The sequence below is a fragment of the Centrocercus urophasianus genome, unplaced genomic scaffold, assembly GCF_019232065.1.
Source record: "Centrocercus urophasianus isolate 14NV4802_14NV808 unplaced genomic scaffold, USGS_Curo_1.0 seq_14, whole genome shotgun sequence".
In the NCBI taxonomy this organism is placed as follows: domain Eukaryota; kingdom Metazoa; phylum Chordata; class Aves; order Galliformes; family Phasianidae; genus Centrocercus; species Centrocercus urophasianus.
The window spans coordinates 31,317,959-31,336,300 of record NW_024884586.1 but is presented as its reverse complement, the minus strand read 5'-3'; the positions used below and the strand labels follow the sequence as shown (position 1 = coordinate 31,336,300).

The window sequence follows — 18,342 nt, the reverse complement described above, 5'->3', positions numbered from 1 at the left end:
CTGCACGTCACGCCTTCTGCATGTCTTCTCTTCCCTGGCATACCCAGATGCCCCTGGGAAGACTTGGCTGCAGCGGCCTCCCAGCTGCCGTGTGAGCAATGCTGTGGGTGAAGGAGCTGAGGAGGGGATGAGCTGGCTGGCAGAGCCAGGCAGATGCACACATGTTCTGTGCCTGTGGAGGAGCTGGGGCATGGCTCATCTCACGCCCAGCACGGTGCACTGCTCCTCAGGAGCTGAAGCTGCACTGTGTAAGTGGATGACACAAAATTGGGAGGAGTTGTTGACTCTCTTGAGGGCAGAGAGGCCTTGCAGAGAGGTCTTGAAAATTTGAAATGATCACCAACTGCATGAAGGTTAACAAGAGCAACTATCTGATTCTGTGCATGGGACAGAGCAGGAGGATGAGAAGCTGCAGAGCAGCCCCACAGTAGGAGCTCTGGTGGCTCTGTTGGACTGCAAACCGATAACGAGCCAGCAGAGTGCCCTGACAGCCCAAAGGGCCAACTGTACTGTGGGGTGTACCAGGCCCAGCACTGCCCCCAGGTGAGGGAGAGGTTGTCCTGCTCTGCTCTGCGCTGTATGGACTCAGGCTGCTCAGGGCTGTGGTCATGGCCCCATGCTGCCAGAGTTCAAAGGGCAATTGGACAATGCCCTAAGACAGAGTTTCAATTTTGGGTGGCCCTGTGTGGGAGCCAGGAGCTGGGCTCAGTGATCCTTGTGGGTCCCTTTGAACTTGGGGTATTCAGGATTCTTTCTTAGGGGTGGCAACTGGATACACTGTCCGTTCTGCCTGATGAATTTTGCATTTATCTTTCCCTGGGGACTGCATGCAATCCCCTGAGTGCTAGTGCGAGGGAGGAGAAGGCAGCACAGAGGCTGGGTAGAGTCTGGGAGCACTGGAACATCGTGTGCTAGGAGGCTGTTTGGATTAGAAACTCTCTGAGGATCAAGTGGGCTGGATGAAATGCCAGGGAAGGGAATTGGAGTTTGCTGAACTCTAGTAATTGGACTCGTCTGTAACACACGGATAAGAAAAGTGAGCTGCTCACGCTCAGCACAGATGAAGGGAAGGAGCCAGTACGCGGGAGCCAGCAGACACAGCCCAGTAGGAATAACAAGGTGGCTGTCTGCACAGCAGTGATTGCACAGGCTGGATAGGTGACATGGGGAAAAGGAGCATGGGGTGACTGCTGGGTGCCAAAGGTTCTTTCGGGCATGAGTGGCAGAGGAGTTCAGGACTGTACAACACGTGATGGCAGGGGGAACACAAACCATAGCCTGAGGAGTTGGGTTCCCCGGAGTGTCTCTGGTCCATGTTCAAAGGAATGGCCCCAGGCAGCAGCTGTGACAGTCGCAGTGGCAGACAAGGCTGTGCAGCCATGGAGGCAGAACTATAATGAAACAGGAGTGATTCTGTTGAAGGGCCAGGGGAGCCCAAACCGGTGCTTTCTGCATGTTACTGGGAAGAAATTGTGTCACATAGTAAGCAGAGGAACTGGAAATGATAGGCTGAAGCAAGTGCTGAGCACATGGTGAATACTTCAGCTTCCAGGAAAAGATGATAAAAACCCCAAACAAATAGCTGATGATCAAAAGCAGGTATGTGAATAGCTGAGAAACACAGCTCTGTGCGTCTGGAGGAGCACGAAGACACGGCCTGAGTCATCGGCAGTGTTAACATGCTTGAGATTCATGGCTGACTCCATAGGTACCAGGAGGTGTTCTGCTGCTCTTTGCAGATGAGCCTGGCAAAAACTGCTCCATGAAGCAGCATCTATAGGGAAGTGTGATTGAAGTGAACAGCAAGAAACAGGCAGGGTTTGCTGGGGGTGCTCTGAGGGTGGGGTAATAGGACCAGCTCAGTGCCTCGAGATAGCAAATGACTGGGTACAGCTCACTGCTCAGCAGCTCGCACGCATATGCCCCAGCCTCTGCCTGGCAAAGAGCTGATGGCCCACCCTCACATCAGCATGGTGCCCACAGGCAGGCCTGGCAATGCTGACACAGTCCTTGATCCCTCAGGGAAACAAGTAGGTGGTTCCGAATCCGGTCCCGGGATCATCTCTTCTGCCAGCACGTCTGCTGCTTGCTCCCTCCTTTTCAGAGCCTTAAAATAGAGGCCGAGGCTGGGAAGTCACAGGGTTTTTCTAGACTTTGTTGTGGAAGCAGTCCACACTTGTGCCCCCAGTGGGCTGTGCAGGCTGGGCCGTGACCCTGGGGACAAGAGAGAGAGGCACAAGAAGCTGGCACTGCAGTGCCTGTTCTGGGCAGGGAGCCCCGCTCACCAACTTGTTACTCTGCCACCATTCCAGGTCCCTGGTTGGGATACCGGCAGCTGGAGGCTCTGGGTTCAAAGGCCAGGCTGGTCAGGAAGAGTGAGGGAAGTGTGGGGGAAGCCAGCTGTCAGGTAGGAAAACAAGTTCGAGAGAGGGCTGAGGGAGCATGCTGCAGGGATGGTCAGAGGATGCTGGCCCCAGCACCACAACCAACACATCGGGCCTTTGTAGCCAGAAAAGGCATCGGTGTCACTCAGCGCTAAGGAGAGCAAGTCAGAAAACTGGCTGGCACCATGCAGGTGGTGACTGGGTCCCATCCCTGCTCAGAGGGCACGCAGCAGGCTGGATGGGCTGGGGAGGAAGCGGTGCCGGGGTTTGCGACGTGCATCCCTCCAGGATGAGCTCAGGGGAGTCCCCAGGCAAACCTGGCACCACCATTGCTGCTCCAGGAAGCCGGGCCCTTCGGGGGAGACAAAGTGCGTCCTAGCTGCTTTGTGGTCACCGAGGGTCCGTGACACCAGCAGTCTGGGCTGCTTCCTGGTCACCGGCCAGCTCTGCGCAGTTCCTCCACTCACGCGCTCCTCGCACTGCAGCTGGCTGCCGGGCTTGCTTTACTCATTGTCTGCCGCGGGTGATGCGAGCTATTCAGCGGCTGCCAGGTTTCAGGGAAAGAGAGAGATGAGCCACCCCTCCACCCACGCTCTGGGAAGGGCTTGGGGACGAAGCCCTGCCGATGCACACGTTCACTCCTGTTGGGGTGAGCTGAGTGCAGAGCCCGCGCACGCCATCCCCGCGTCCCATTGCTGCACTGGTGCTGTGAGCAGAGGTTGGGAGCCTGCTCTGCACAATAGCAAGCCTGCTGCTCCCCCTCTCCTTATGTGTTTGCCTTCCAGAACCAGACAGGGGCTTGCCGTCACTATTATTTTGCTTTGTGTCAATATTATGACAGCTAAAAGCAGGAGAACTGCATCCACATGATAAGCAGCCAGAAGCTCTGGGCTGGGCGTGGATCACATTCATTTGGCAGGAGAGGATGCCTGGCAGCCCCTGCCCGCAACTGGCTGTGATGGGAGGTGGTGGGCAGAGGCACGCAGCAAGGCAGCACGTGCGCCGCTCCTCCCTGTTAGACTCCCACCACCTTCATCCCAGGGCTGATGAAGCCTTCATGGTGTGTCGTGAGGGGAGATGTACACAGAAAGAGCTTTGTTCTCTAGTGGAAAGTCACCTCCAGCTCTCATTCAGACCCATTCTCCTGGGGGGTTGCACATGACAGGGGCTGCGTGGGGGCTCTCATCAGCTTGGCACAAGGGGCTGCTGCCTGGGCACAGCAACCACACACTTGGTCTGGAAGGCTCGGTTTGGGAAGCTGCTGAGACAGCGCTTACCTGTAGGCACCCACGTATACTTGATGCTGCGGTTCAGCTCCCTAACCTCACCCTGCTCCTGCAAACACCGTGTCCCAATGTGTCCCCGCCAGCCGACCAGCATGATGTGCTCTCCGTGACTTCCCACCAGCTGCCATGCGCTGCCCTGGTGCAGCCATGTCACGGCGGAGCTGGGAGACAGCCAGCTGGCTTAACCCTCCCTGCTGCTGGCATCACCTTGCCCACAGCTTCACCTCTGTGGGAATGGGGCTTGGCCTCAGTGCCAAACGAGGCTCACACTTGGTGTGAGATGCTGAGCTGAGCAGTGCCTGCCCCTGGCTCAGGGTCCTAGGACTCAGGTCTTGCTGTGTCAGATTGCTGCTCGCTGATGGCATCGCCCCTTAAATCTCCAGGGGGATATCAGTGGGGTGCGGCTGCACTGCTGGGATTGCCCTCATGGGTCTTGTGCCCCCTGTGCTCCGAAGCAGCTCTGGTTTCCCTGTAGCCAGCCTGGGGCACAGCGCCGCAGGCAGAGTGCATGCTGAGCCCTGCTGTTGTGCCAGCACAGGGCAGCCGTCAGGTGTCTGCAGCCTCATCAGCCCTACAGAGGCCATGGGTCCCCAGGGAGGCCAGGTCCATCCCGGGGAACCAAAATAAACAGCAGAGTTCCTGCCACGTGCAGCCGGGGCTGACTAAGGGCAGCCGCTTCCGCCTGCTTCGAGCAGCAACAACAGCCACAATGTTCGAGGTGCGCAGCACGGCCCATTTCCCCCTATTGTCAGCCTGCTGCTCAGCACACACATCCCCTGTGCACCTGGGCTGGGAGGAGAAACCACGGGGCTGCCCGCAGCCACACACAGGAGGCCAGACCTGGCCAAGCTCTGGGGAGTACTGTGGGGCCCAGGAGTCCACAGGCTTGTTCCCTCAGGAGAAACGCTGGCAATGCAGGGGTGCTCTGGGACGGGGCCCAAGGAGTGCAGTGTGTCACATCCCTGTGACGTGTGGCCATGGGGGTCCCGTTGTGGTGGGGTTCAGCACTGCTGGCTGAGGCTGCTCAGGCACAGCATCACACGGGGCTCCGGACTGACCCACGGTGGGCCAGAAATAGCTGCAGCACAAAAATACAGAGCTGAGGTTTCCAGGGTGTTTTCTGAGGGCTCAGTAGGTGACGCAGGAGGGCCAGGAGACAGTTGGCTTCACAGGGACATGAGGATGTTTGTTTGGGCTGTTCTCACCTGAGATGCCAAAGGTGAGATTTTACAGGGGCGAAGACTCCCATGGGGGATGTTGATCCCAGCACAGGACTATGGCAAAGAAGACTCAGTGCAGTGGGGTGAAGCTCTGCTAACAGAGCAGTGAGGTGGCACGGGTTTGCTTGACATATTGGAGACAAAGCTCTTAGCTTTGTGGCTGCCACATCTTTCCTGCCAGGAAACGTTTCCATGAGCCCCCAGCCAGTCACTGAGCCCTTTTCCTAAGGTCTGTGGATCTGGAGCCCCAGGGAGTTTGTGTGGCAGATATCAGGGTGCAGTTATAGCACTGTCCCCAAGCCCTGTCCCATGGCTGGGCCCCTGCTGGATGCTCCCTGCTTACAGGAGGATGTTGCTGGTCACAGGTTACCAGTGTCCAAATATTATTTTCCCAATCCTGTCTCTGCTTCATGCTACCCGGAAAGGGGATGCTCATCCCAGGAATGTAAACTCTGCCCGAGGCCTCTGAGGAAATAGCTTCAGGACAGGAACAGGATTGCCCTCACAGTGAAGGGCCAGTCCGTCCCCCCTTCCAGCCACATGGCCCCAGGGAGAGCCCTTTGCTCCAGCACCAGTGGGGCCTTGTGTCTGAGGGGTGGCCCCAGGAGACCTTCCCGCAAGGACGGGCTGGCAGCCCTGGAGGCCCCGCGTGGTGACGACCTCTGCAATAACAGCGCTCTGCCCTCCGGGTGGCTGTAACTCCTGCACATGGCTGGGGGAAGAACTCCCTTGGCTCCCACCCCAAAGCCATCCCCGGGCAGAGGGGTGCTCTGGGCCCAGAGGTGCCATAGGGCAGCGGAGGGCAGCACAGGCACCGCACGGGGATGGCACCTGCTCCCATAAGGGCATGGGAGCTCCAGCAGGCGCTGAGCACCTTGCGGTGGCCCTGAGCAGCTGCTGTGCTGCTGCGTGATGGACTGCAGTCCCTTGGCCTCTCTGTGAGCTTATCTCCACAGCACCTCCCTGCTAGGTACCAGCACCTTCCTCATGTGCTCAGTGGTAGCAGCACACAGGGGGGTCCAGCTGGAGCCTGATGCTTGCTGGCACCTGAGCCACCACGGCCTGTATGGCCCCGTGTCTCGGGGACAGAGGACGTGGGGCCGGTATGTGCCACAGCAGTGCAAGGACGGATCCCACACGGAGGAAGGCCGGGAGCCCCCGCAGCCCTGCTGCCTCCCAGGAAGCAAGGATACGAGGCCCGGCCTGGAAACAGAGCCCATCTTTACTCAAGCCCCGCAGCCCACGGGGATCGTGTTCCCGCTGGCATCTGCTCCCTCCCACCTCCGGCTGCCACAGCTTCCCTGGCTACCGGGGTTTAAAAATAGCACAGAAAAGGCCACGGAGCTCCTCCGGGTTTAACCTCGACGGCCCGGCCGCCCGCGGCCCACTGAGCGGAGCCGCTCCGCGGCCACCGGGCTGCTTTCCTCCGGCCCGGCACCCGCCACCCTGCGCACCCCCGTCCTCCGCGTGCCGGAGAACGTCGGTGCCGGGCAGAACCGGGGTTTAGGCCGGGATCGCTCCCGGGCTCCAGCAGCGGGGAGGGGGGCGGCCCCGCCGCTCCGGGGACGCGGTCGTTCCCGCGTCCCCCGGGGCCGGGCACCTGCTCCTCCCCGCGGCCGGAGCGGGCCGGGGCGGGGGCCGAGGCGGGCGGGGGCGGAGCGGGACAGCGGCGGTGAAATAGGGGCGGCTGAGCGGGACGCGCTCCCATGGCCCGGCGGCGACGGAGCGGGCTGGCATGTGGGGGGCGACGGGGCCGAGACGGTGGCACTGAGTCGGGGTCGGGGCGGCGATGCGGCTGCTCGGAGCCTTCCTGCGGCTGCTGCTGGCCGGGGCACTGGGAGCGCCGCCCGCCCCGGTGAGAACCGGGGGGATCGAGCGGGGAGGTCGGAGTGGGGCCGCCGCCTGGGACTGGAAGGCGGCGGTCCCGCCGTGCCGCTCCTACAATGCCCGCTTTTCCCTCCCTGCAGGCCACGGAGACGCGGGGGACAGCCAGCGCGGAGGCGCCCGGTGAGTCGGCGGAGGGCGTCGGTGCGGGACTGCGGGCGGTTTCCCGGCTCCGAGCTCGTCGTCTCGCAGCCTCGCGGCCCGCGGCGGCACCCCCGGTCGGTGCTGCGCCTCCGAGCGATGCTACGGGACGGCGCAACGCGGCTCCGCCCCGGGGGGAGCGGCGGGGAAGCGGGCGGTAGCTCGCCTGGACCCGGGGCTGTGCCCCTGCTCTCTGACGGCCGGCAGCGCGGCCGCCGGGGGTACGGAGCCGGCAGGCGGGTACAGAGCCCCGGGGCGACGGGTGGCTGCGCGAGGTCCGCAGCAGAGCAGTGGCAGTCTCTTTGGGGGCATCGGGGGATCCTCCGCATCCCGCCCTGCGATGGGGACAGCGCTGCAGGGCTCGGCTGGGGACCCTCTTCTCCGGGGCACCCCTTAGAGCCCCCCGGTCTCTTGCAGTCCTAACCTTCAAGGAGATCTGGAACCGTAGCTTCTGCCGGCCTCGGGAGCAGCTAGTGGATATCATTACCGAGTTCCCCAACGAGGTGGAGTACATCTTCAGGCCCTCCTGCGTCTCCTTGCAGCGCTGCGGGGGCTGCTGCGGTGATGAGGGGCTCCGCTGCGTCCCCGTGCAGACCGGCACGGTCACCGTGCAGGTGAGCACCGCCCCGTGGGGCCGGGGTTGGCGGTGGGTTCCTGGAAAGCTTTGCGCTCGCGGCCTCCCAGCCTCACGGCGCTGTAGGGGACCCGCACAAGTGCCCAGCCAGAGGGGTACCTACGTTCTCCGGGAGGTCGGGTGAGACCTCTGGTGGCACAGACCTCTCTCTCCTCTTCCTTGCCCTCTCCTCAGTGCGCGGTCCCTAACAAGAGCTGCTGCCACCAACTTTCTGCGTCCCCGTGGGGCCGGGGTTTCCCTGCGGCTCGCGATCCTGCCAGCGGGGATGGCAGGGAAGTTCCCGTGTGCCAGGGGACGCACACAGCGGTGCTGGCAGCAGACGTGGGATGGGCAGGGTGAGCACGAGGGGTCGTGGTTGTTTCATGGCAAGCAGGGCAGCTCTTGTCTTCGCTCTGCACTGCTGGTAGTCCGTGTGCTGCTGCCGTGCTGTGGGTGAGGGATTGGAAAGCCTGCAGAGATTGAAAGCACATCAGAAGTCAGGAAGGGAGCTACCAAAAAAAAAAAAAAAATTACAAATTTCAAAACTCTTGATTAGAGCAAAAATTTGAAACAAGTAAGAGGTGGGGACCTGTGCCCTTCCTGGGCTCCCCAACACAGGAGGCATTCAGCTGCAGTGCACAGGTCAGTGTGGGTCACAGCACTGTTGAACATTCCCAGAGAAGCCCCTGAGTGTGTGGGTTGCCCCCCTGGCTGCTCTGCAGGCTGACGTGCGGCAGGGCAAATCCCACACCCCCAGCACAGGAGGCACCATTGTCTGGACTGTGGCCCACTGTGGTGGGAGGAGTGGCAGCAGTGGGAATGGTCTGGAAAACTGGGTTGAGAGAAATGCCCTTCCGAGAAGGAAGATGTGCAAAGCAGTCAAATGTATGAAAGGTCTTTGTAAAGTCAGACCAAATATCTGTTCTAAAGCTGAGAAATCCCTACAGGAGACTTAATGCAGCCCCAAAGGCACAAGGAGGTGTTAGAGAGCTTCCAGAGCCACAGCCCAGCTGGAGCTGCTGCCTATGGAGGCAAAGGCCCTAGAACTGAGGAGTGGGCCTGCCCTGTTCCTGGACATGGTGCTGGGTGGTCATTGTCCTGCATTGAGTGGAGGTGGAGAAACGATGCCTCGACAGTGGGCTGGGAAGTAACCTTTGTTCCTTTCAGCTTGTGAAGATAAAGCCCAATGGGGAGGCACCCTACGTGGAGGCACCCTACGTGGAGATGTCGTTCACTGAGCACAAGCAGTGCGAATGCAGGTAGGGCTCACTGTGCTGCTGAAGCCCTGCAAGCCCACCTGCCACCCCTACATGGGGCAAGGGGACATGCTGGGGCCTTTCCCATCTCAGCTGTGCTGGGTTTTGCTGGAGCTCGTGGCCCACAGGCTGCACTGTGTCTCTGCAGCACATTCCCTGCAGCTCAGGGGTGTGGTGAGCTTTGATCAGGCACTGAGCAGTTGATGAGTTGGGCTGCGTGTGCCCCCATCTCCTCACTTGCCTTGGCACCATGTGCTGCTGTGGGCACAGGGTAAGGCAGCTCTGGAGCAGCGCACCCAAGCCTTGGAAGGATGCTCTGTGACTTGGCACAAATGAGTGTGACAAATGAGTGTAGGCCAAAAGGCCGGGCCTTGCATCTCCCTTTTGGACAGGCTGCCTGATCCGAGGATGGTGATTTAGGGTTTACATCTGAGCTTAAATGCATGGCACCAATCTGGCAAGACCATGCAGCACTGACCTGGGACAGATGCTCATCACCGCCTGCCAGCCTGGCACAAAGTTAACTGCAGTGGGTCACTGCCCTCTGGTATCAGCAGTGGAGTGTTGCAAAGAATGGGAAGCACGTCCTGCTGGGCAGCATGAGCCTTGTCCAGAAGAGCATAAGGATCCCGTGCCAAGTGTTCCCCCACAGCAGTGCAGGCAGTGATGTTGGAGCAGGCCCGGGGCTGTCCTGCTTCACGCTGGCTCTGGAGCTGTCTGTCAGTGGATGTGTAAGGAGCGGGAAGAGGCACGTGTGCGACTTCCCCCTGCTTCCAGCTGTGTTCTCCGTGAGGGAATTTCCTGAGCCTGTTGTGGTTTCCCTATGTGGGGTGATTCCTGGGGCAGCATTCACAAGTGCGCAGTCTGGCTTCAGGTCTGTCTTGCACCTGCACAGCCTTTTGTCTTCTCATCAAGCACCCTTCAGCACTTTTACATTTCTCCCCTTGTCAAGTTCAGTGTAAATGCAGCGGATGGAGCCTAGCCATGGCTCATATTGGGGATGCTTGAGCCACGGATGCTGTGGCTGGTGTCAGCCAGCCACTGCTGAAGCCCAGGGGTGTCACCGAGTCTGTTGTCCCCCTGTCTACTGTGGTCAGTGAGGGGCTGAAAAGTGAGCAGGAGTTATTGAGTATGTTTTAAGGATGCTAAGGTGCTTTGGCAGCCCCTTGGCAGCTCCAGCTGGCACTGCCCCATAACCACCCTGCTCTCCCAACAGGCCGCGGCAGGACCTGGCGAGGCCAGGCAGGTAAGTGGCATTGGGGCGCGCCGCTGCTGGGGCTGCGGGTTCAGTGCCCACATGTCAGCCTCTCTTTCCTGCTTTGCTTTTGAAGGAGGAGACTCAAGGGCCGAGGTAAGAGAAGACAAGACAAGAAGAGACGTAAAGACTGCGAGCTGTAAGTGAGCAGGGCAGGCATGGGTGGTTCGCTTCTTGACAAGGATCAGCTGCAGTCAGGTGTTAGGTCTGGTGCTGTGAGTAGAGCGGAACAAATGCAGGAAGGAGCAGGACAGAGGGGACAGCGTGGGGCTGGGAGATTGGACACACACCAATCCATGTACAGTAGGCCTCTGGCAGGGATGCTTGAAGCTGGCCGGTCCCACTTAGGGTGGGGATGGGTGGATGGAGCGGTGAATTTGTTGCATATGGCTATATTGCCTGCACAGTCCATGCTGAGTTCTTCATCCATGAATTTCCAGTTCTAGCCTCATTCTGCTGCCAGCCGTGTCCTTACTGCAGTCCTTGGCCAGCTGCTGTTTGGGTTACTCCTGTCCTTACCCTCGCTGTGTCCTGCTGACTCTTGCAAACAGCCTGCTGGGGCTGCAGAGCAGGCACTGCCTGGGGATGAGCCCGGTGCTGGCACTTTGCTTTTTATACTCCTCTCTGTCTGAAGTGTGCTGCTCAGTGCTCTGCCAGCACCTACAGCTCCATGCCCCTCTCCTTGCCATGGAGCTCCAGATCTCATGGCTCTTCCCTCAGTTTGGTGTTGAGGCTGGGCATGGGGAGGGCTGAGGGGCAGGAGGTGATTCTGGTACTGCAGAGCCCAGTGGTTCTCACACTGTGCTGTGCTTCCCTTGCAGATGTGGCACACCACGCAGGTAGCCTCCGCTCTGCCCCTGGCCTCGCTCCTGCCTCTGGAGCTTGAGCCTGTGGCACTTCTGCCCAGTGTGGGGACGTGTGGTGCTGAGCCCCTTGGAGTGACAGTGCTGGGGAGAAGGACTGAGGCAGGAAGGAGCCGACGAGATTCATGCTTGGCTTGGGTGGAAGCGTATCCTGGAGGCAAGCATTCTCTTGCCCCATCTGCACTGGTTGCAGCAGGACTAAAGGACCCAGAAGGGAGGATGAGGAGCCGGAGCTGCAAACTGGTGCTGGAGGGCATCTTGGGGCTGAGAGGAACAGAGCTGTGGGCATGCTGCTGGAGCTGGGTGCAGTGTGGAGTGGGAGTGAGCAGGGCTGGAACCACAGAACTATTGTGTCCTACAGGCAGAGGGGAGGGAGCACAGCTGGGATGGGTCCCCATCTGGGCAAGGTGCAGCCCAGAAGGGTGTCTGCAGGGGAGGGGAGCTTGGCAAGCCCTTCTGTAGGCACGGGGAGGAACTGGGGTGCTTCAGACCCTTCCTGTATCCACAGCCACATCCCAGCCGTGCCCTTCTGAATAAAAGCTGGGGGTGGACCCAAGAGCTGGGTGGGTGAGTGCTCCTCTCTTTTACAGCAGCTGGAGGGCCCTTCCAGCCAGTGCCCAGACTGGTGGTCCCAGCTATTGCAGCACTCATCCCATTCCTGGTGTGGTCCTGCACTGACTCCCTCTGTTTCTTTGAGGTCTGGTCCCATCTTGCTGTCCTACAGCTGTCCCTTGGCCCTGGTGGAGCTGATGCTGGAGGCAAACTGCCCAGGGGCTTTCCTATCCAAGAAATGTACTCCATTCATCTGGCACAGTGGCACCGTCTGTTACTGGGAACACACTGGTATGGGCAGGGGACTGTCATCCCCAGTCTGGGGAGCTACAGGCACTCATTTTCTGTTTGCCCCAGTAGTGGAGAAAGGGCTGGGGGCTCCTCCCTGGGGCCATGATGGCACTTCAGCCAGGGCCATGGACAGCCCATACCCTGGTTCCTGCTCACCTCAAGCGCTGCCCCTGGGACTCCTCCATTCCACCCCCAGTGTTGGATCTGGCTGCTGCATGCATTCTGTGCTCTTCTGTACCCTTCAGCAGCACACAGACCCTAAGGACAAAATGGGGAACTGATGGCACAGAAGTTCCTAGGTCCAGTCCTGCATTCAACCACCCTCTTTGTGAATGTGGAGCTGACTAGAGCTCGCTCAGCTTTGGCAGCCCCTGACAAGCCACAGCTGGGGGTGTATTTCTACAGACCTGAAGCGGCTGTGTGATGGCTCAGCTGCTGCCCTCAGCTGAGGAGAGATATGGCTTATCCTGTGCTGGGTAGTCAGAGAGGGCTGCAGCATGGATAGGAGATTTGGGGCAGCCTTCTCAGGTCTGATAGTGCTAGGTGGGGGTCCTGGTGCGGGCAGCTTGCTGCGCTGTGTGCCTGTTCAGCAGGTCCAGAGGTGCTGTGAGCAGCAGGAGCCACCGGCAGTGCTGAGGGATGGCCCTGATGGCCTTGCATCCTTTGTAACAGTAAAACTTTCACCATGGTAGTATTATGACCTTTGAGAATGAAACTATGTAAAAACAAGACTATTAATTTAAAAGCCTGTCAGGTATGATTATTGGGGTTAAAAACCCGGAGCCCCACAACAAGCGCAACAGCCTAATGTTTCCCTTGCCCTTCTGCTGGCCAGGTAAGACGGCTGGGCGCCCACCTCGCCTATCCCGGCCGTGCCTTATCCCTGCGGGTGAGGGGAGGCCGGGCCGTGCACGCTGCAGCCGGTAGGGCCCTGGGGAAGCAGCGGGACCCCACGGCGCTATCGGTGCCTCTGGCTCGTGGAGGCTACCGGTGCTGCGGAGCAAAGGTTTGTTTAAGGAGGCCTGCAGGGCCGGGCTGCGGCGGGAGGGTCAGCGGGGACGGAGTGTCGGCTGGGAGCGGGCTGCAGCGGGGCTACACGACCGCGTGCTGTGGGGCGTAGCCGTTGTGGCGACAGCGGATCCCGTCCCGGCGTGCCGGGAAGCTCCCCGCTTCCCCCGGAGCCGCGCACGATCCGACAGCGGCAGCCTCCGGAGGTCTGGGGCTTTCACCGGCTCCCAGGCAGCCGCTGAGGACCCTCGGACTCCAGCGCAGCGGAGCTCCGCGCGCACCCGCCCCACCGGTGCGACGGTGGGAGCCCCCCGCGCGTTCCCGCGCCGCGATGATCTCACCCGCGGCCAATGGGCGGGCGGGGCCGCCGCCGGGCGCGCTCCTGCCGAACGCGGATCCCGAGGCGGCCGCGCGCAGCCCCGGCGGGGCGGGGCGGGGCGGGGCGGGGCGGGGGTAGGAGTAGGAGGATGCCCGAGCCCCGCGCCGCGGCCCCGCGCCCCCGGGCCCCATGAGCCGGCCGGGCCGGGACTACCTGGTGGAGGCGGCGCGGCAGCTGCGGCTGGCGCTGGAGCGAGACGTCAGCGAGGACTACGAGGAGGCCTTCAACCACTACCAGAACGGCGTGGACGTGCTGCTGCGCGGCGTGCAGGGTGAGGGGCAAGGGCGCGGGCGCGGGGGGAGGGGGCGCGGTGCGGAGTCTGGAGGGTCCGGGCGGGGCCGCCGCCCTCTCACACCGCCCTCCGCCCTCAGTGGAACCCAACCGGGAGCGGCGCGAGGCCGTGAAGCGGAAGATCACGCAGTACCTGCGGCGCGCCGAGGAGATCTTCACCTGCCACCTGCAGCGGGCGCTGGGCGATGGCAGCCCCGGCGGCACGGTGAGCCCCAAGCGGGGGCCGCGCCCTCGTCCCCGTCCGGGTGACGCGTGGCGGTGGGTCCCTCACCCCGGTTCTTCCCGCCCGCAGGGGTACAGCAGCCTCCGCCTGCGGCCCGTCAGGACGCTGCGCTCGGCGGTGGACAACCTGCGGCGGTGCCGGGTGCTGGCGCTCATCGACAAGGTGAGGCCGGAGCGCGAGAGGGGTGCGGGGGGGCCCCGGCCCGCCCTGGTGGCTCTGGGTGCGAGCTGTCACCGCGTCTGAACGGTGCCGTACGCTTCCCGCAGGTGCAGGTAGTGCAGGACCCGGCAACCGGCAGGACCTTCGTCCTTAAGGTGGGTAACGGCTCCGGGCGTCCTCCGCCTCCGTCCCGTAGTGGCCCGGGGTCCTGCAGCACGTAGGGCCGAGTGGTCGGTGCTCCTCAGCTCCTTTGTCGTGCGGCTCAGCAAAGAGCGGCTCGAGGAGCCTTCTCTGGAGCCTTCCCGATCTGCAGTTGTCCGCTTGCCCCTCTCAGCCGCCTCCTGTGAGCAGGAGGGAGGAGGTCCTCTTCATCTGTTTGCTTCTCCACTGGGCCTTAGCCTTGCGACGGTGGCCCAGGCTTCGCCTCGCGTTCTGCCCTGAAAGCAGTGGTGGGTCACACGCACGGTGTGCCCAGCGCAGGTGGCGGGCACTTCCAGCACCCTTGGAACACAATAGTCCCCTATAAATAAAGGACTTTGGCACGCTGCCACAGCCCTCTTGGCTGGGTCCTGTCCTGACAGGGCCTGGGAAGCTCACACCTTCCACCTGTAACCCCCAGTGACCTGTGCTCTACCTCCTCAGAGCCTCCCCAAGTCCTTCGTGGAGACCCGCACTCGCCAGACCATCATCCCACATGGCGTCCCCTTTATGGTGAAGCTGCTGTGCTACTACGCAAGTGAGGACTCCATCTTCCTGCACCTGGAGCACGTGCAGGGTGAGTGCAGCGCTGCCTCCCGCTCCTTCCCCGGCCTTAGTGCATCAGCTGCGTCTCCGTGGGTTAGGTCTGCCTTATCTGCTGGCGCAGCCCTTCTCAGGAGGATGTATGGTTAGAGATGAAGAGGCTACGCAATGGGTTTGAGATCAGACCAAAGAGAGGGGATGGCAGATGGGGAGATGATGGGGTGCGTGGTGTGGTACCTGTCTTGCTTTGTGCCCCATCACTTCTTCTTTGCTTTCCAGGGGAGACACTGTGGTCCCACCTGCGTGCCAAGTACCGCTCTCAGCAGGGCTCTTGCCCCAGCTCTGGTTCCCTGTGTACTGCAGTCCCCCCAGCCCTGCAGGGCCATGGGGGAGAGAACAGCGAGGACAGCACCAAAGGGAGCAGCCAGGGCTCCTCCAACCAAGCTGCATTCACTCCCAGCCCCAGCCTCTGTGAGCAGGGTCTGGTCTTCCACACCCAGAACTCTGTGACCACTGGCGAGGCCAAGGGCTGCATGTTGGCAAGAACAGCTCAGCATGAGCCCAGGGCTCTCAGTGGCCAGACTGCCAGTCTGACCTGTGGTTGTGCTCCAGCCCCATCGGGACTCCGCAGGGCTCCGGCCGCCTGGGGGCACGGCCGCACGGCCTGGGCTGTGAAGGAGGAGCAGGTGCAGATGTGGGCAGCAGAAATCCTCTTGGCTTTAGAGGGGCTTCACCAACAGGGCGTGTTGTGCCGGGACCTCAATCCCAGGAACCTGCTGCTGGATACAGCTGGTAGGTGGAGGCTGGCCACTGGGCTGGAAGATGGCTGCTCACCCAATTGCCAGGAGTCTCAGGCTTCCTGAGCCTGTTGTGGTGGGAAGATGGGGAGGTTTGTCTGAGCCTGAAAGCATGATCTGAGACTTCCGAGAGGTTATTATGAGAGGTGTGTCTAGAGGGAACATGGCTGCAGGAATATGCTGCTTCCGCTCCTGTGTGGACCTGTCTGCCTGGGAGATCCTGGCACAGGGAAGTTGGGAGCAGCTGAGCAGTATTTGAGGTTGGTGGAACTGCCCTTTTACCCAGGTTGTACTTGTGACCCAGGGTTCCTTGAGCCTGCCATTTGCTTCAAGTCATGGGTACCTCCCTGGGCAGCTGGAAAAGTTTGAGGCAAACTGAAGAGCCACAAAATGCTTAGGAACAAAAATCAGAATTTTGCAAGGGGAAAGTCAGCCTTCCTCTTCTGCTGTGCTCCTCACTGCTGCCTGCTCCAAGGTCCATGGACTGGCCCCCATCTAAGCAGCCTGCTCTCAGCAGGGGATGCTCAGTGTCCCTGCACTCAGGGCACAGCAGAGGCCGTGTGTCCCAGCTGTCCCCAGTAAGGGCTTATTGCCAGCTGAATGGCTGGGCCTTGGCTTTGTGCTCTGCCAATTTTGTCTTAACCTCTTTGGTGCTGGCCTTCAGGTCACATCCGTCTCACCTTCTTTGGCCAGTGGACAGAGGTAGAGCCACAGTACTGCAGCCAAGCACTGGAGCAGCTGTACAGTGCCCCAGGTAAGGCTCACATCCTCTGCCCAGTGCTACTGATCGGGGGGAAGGCCAGCTGCACGCAGGCCTACCGTGTAACAGCCTCGGGGCTGCTGCCAGGCCCAGCTCCTCACTGCCAGCCCAAATCCCTCACTGGCTTCTTTCTGCAGAAGTGGGAGGCATCGCAGAGCCGACTGAAGCAGCGGACTGCTGGAGCTTTGGGTCACTGCTGTACGAGCTGCTGACTGGAGTGGTAAGAAGCAGTGGGGCTGTGCAGCACTGGGATGGGGCACACGGGACACAACAGTGCAAGGGGCTGCATTCCAGCACTGGCCCCATGCTGCAGTGTTCCAGGAGTGTGGTTCCTAGTGCCCTGTGAGCTAAGAGCCTTGGATTTTAACCTGCCACGCTGGGATGGGAGTGGGTGGTACTGAAGGCTCAGCAGGGTGTTACTGCTCTGATCAGTGCAGCTGCTCACTGTCACCCTCTGCCTCCTACAGCCACTGTTCCAAAGCCATCCAACAGGGATCTACCCTCACACACAGCTGCTTCTGCCCGAGGGTCTCAGCCTGGCAGCTACATCACTACTTACTCAGGTAAAAGCTGAAGAGCCAAGTCAAGCCTAGGCAGCTTTCCCAGTGCACCCATCTTCCCCAGCTAATCTCCTATGTTTCTCTGCAGCTCCTGCAGCACAACCCCAAACAGCGTTTGGGTGCAGGAGGAGGTGGAATCTCCAAGCTCAAGTCCCACTCTTTCTTCAGCACCATCTCTTGGAGCAAGCTGGTGGGCTAAGCAGGGGAGCTCGAGGGGCTGCGTCCTACCCAAAGCCTGTGAACCCACTTGGCTCTTCTGCCTGCAGTGGTGGGAGGCCTGCTTGTAAAGGGGGAGGGCACATACAAGGTTTTGTGGCCACGAATCTTCTGTTGCTGCCTACGCTTGCTAGCATCTTCAAGGGGAGGCTGAGGGTTCTTCCATTAGGACCCCCCTGCTTGGGATGGAGTCTATACCCTAAACCTCATATGTACCACCCTTTTCAGCCACTGAGGAGAGGCCATGGCCCACTGCTTAGCACACTGCCGTGGGGTTTCTTCCCTCTGGTTTTATTTCTGCTGCTACTGCAGTTGATGTCCCTGTTATTTTTTGTGGCTTCCAGTTGTGTCTCCCTGGGACTCTGCTGGCTGGTGCCCGAGCCTGTGCTCTGTGCCATTCACCAGCTGCATGTGTGTGGTAATGCCTGCTGCAGGTCAGGGGTGGGATGGAGCCCCTGGCTCTTCTACTCCCAGCTCTGTGAAAAGAATAAACCACATGTAACTGCTTGCAGAAGTGTCCTTCTGTTTCTGAGTCAGCACTCAACCCAAACTGTTCTATGATTTTATGATGACTGATGAGAATTAGCACAGCTTGACTTGTTGAGAATCACAGTACCTCTGGGCCGAAGGAGTATCCAGCATCGTCAGGAGCGTACTTCTGATCCTCCTCTCCCAGTAACCTCCCACTGCCCAAGCTTCCCCAGTACTAATGAGCTCCTGACAGCAGTGAAGCACTGCTGCGGCTGCTGGTTCCGACCCTGGCTGTCGCCAGCTGCAACACCCCGCTCCTCTCCCAGCCCCTCATCTTGGCGGCAGCAGCAGGGCTCGGCCACCAGAGGGAAGCAGAGTCCGGGAGAAGCTGAGCTCCTGCTGCAGCGACGCGGCTGCAGTGCTGCGATGCAGCGGGGCTCAGCAGCACCGACCCCACAGCTGGCACCTCTGCCCCAGCACCCTTGCCACGCAGCACCTTCGCAGTCACCCAGAAGGGTCACAGAAAACGAAGCTCCAAGCACAGCAGCTGCTCGAGCCTCCTACAGCAAGCGAGGCAGACTCAATCAACCAGGTTGCCCTGGATTGGTGTAAGAGCCTGCGGGGTTCAAAGGCTACACTCTAAACGGAATACAGCCTCATGTACACAGGTACGGATGCCCTGCTGTATTCTGAAGGTGCATGGGAAGCATTTTTAAAATCAGAACCTTCTCTTTCACTCCGTTTATTTTTGCAACAGCAGCTGACCACGCTGGTCTTCTCATAGCATAGGGTTTGGGTTTTTCCTCCCCCCTTCTCTCCTAACCTATCTGTCAGGCACAAAGGAAAGCTGATGCCACGCATCTATTTCTCCTTAGCTGCCAGGAAGCAGTAGAAACAAGTACTAGAAATTCTCTCATCAGCATTGCAGCTGTGCGTTCAATAGTTTTCTCTCAGAAGAGGTTGCCTTTACTCATAGCTGGTAAAGGCAAACC

General features: G+C 60.3%; 2 protein-coding genes across 2 annotated transcripts; both read left to right on the top strand.

Annotated features, from left to right (window-relative positions):
• The first annotated feature begins 6,679 nt into the window (after positions 1–6,679).
• PGF (placental growth factor) lies at positions 6,680–12,490 on the top strand. The gene is made up of 7 exons (XM_042813604.1): positions 6,680–6,745; positions 6,858–6,897; positions 7,333–7,529; positions 8,696–8,787; positions 10,001–10,030; positions 10,116–10,178; positions 10,861–12,490. The coding sequence occupies exons 1-7, from the start codon at positions 6,680–6,682 to the stop codon at positions 10,880–10,882; spliced, it is 510 nt and encodes a 169-aa protein (XP_042669538.1). The 3' UTR covers positions 10,883–12,490.
• A 613-nt stretch (positions 12,491–13,103) lies between these two features.
• On the top strand, positions 13,104–17,390 carry RPS6KL1 (ribosomal protein S6 kinase like 1). The gene is given in 11 exon segments (XM_042814130.1): positions 13,104–13,214; positions 13,217–13,403; positions 13,504–13,628; positions 13,716–13,808; positions 13,913–13,960; positions 14,448–14,580; positions 14,826–15,338; positions 16,008–16,097; positions 16,241–16,323; positions 16,571–16,666; positions 16,752–17,390. Coding segments are annotated over 11 exon segments (1,590 nt in total). The 3' UTR covers positions 16,863–17,390.
• Positions 17,391–18,342: the final 952 nt, after the last annotated feature.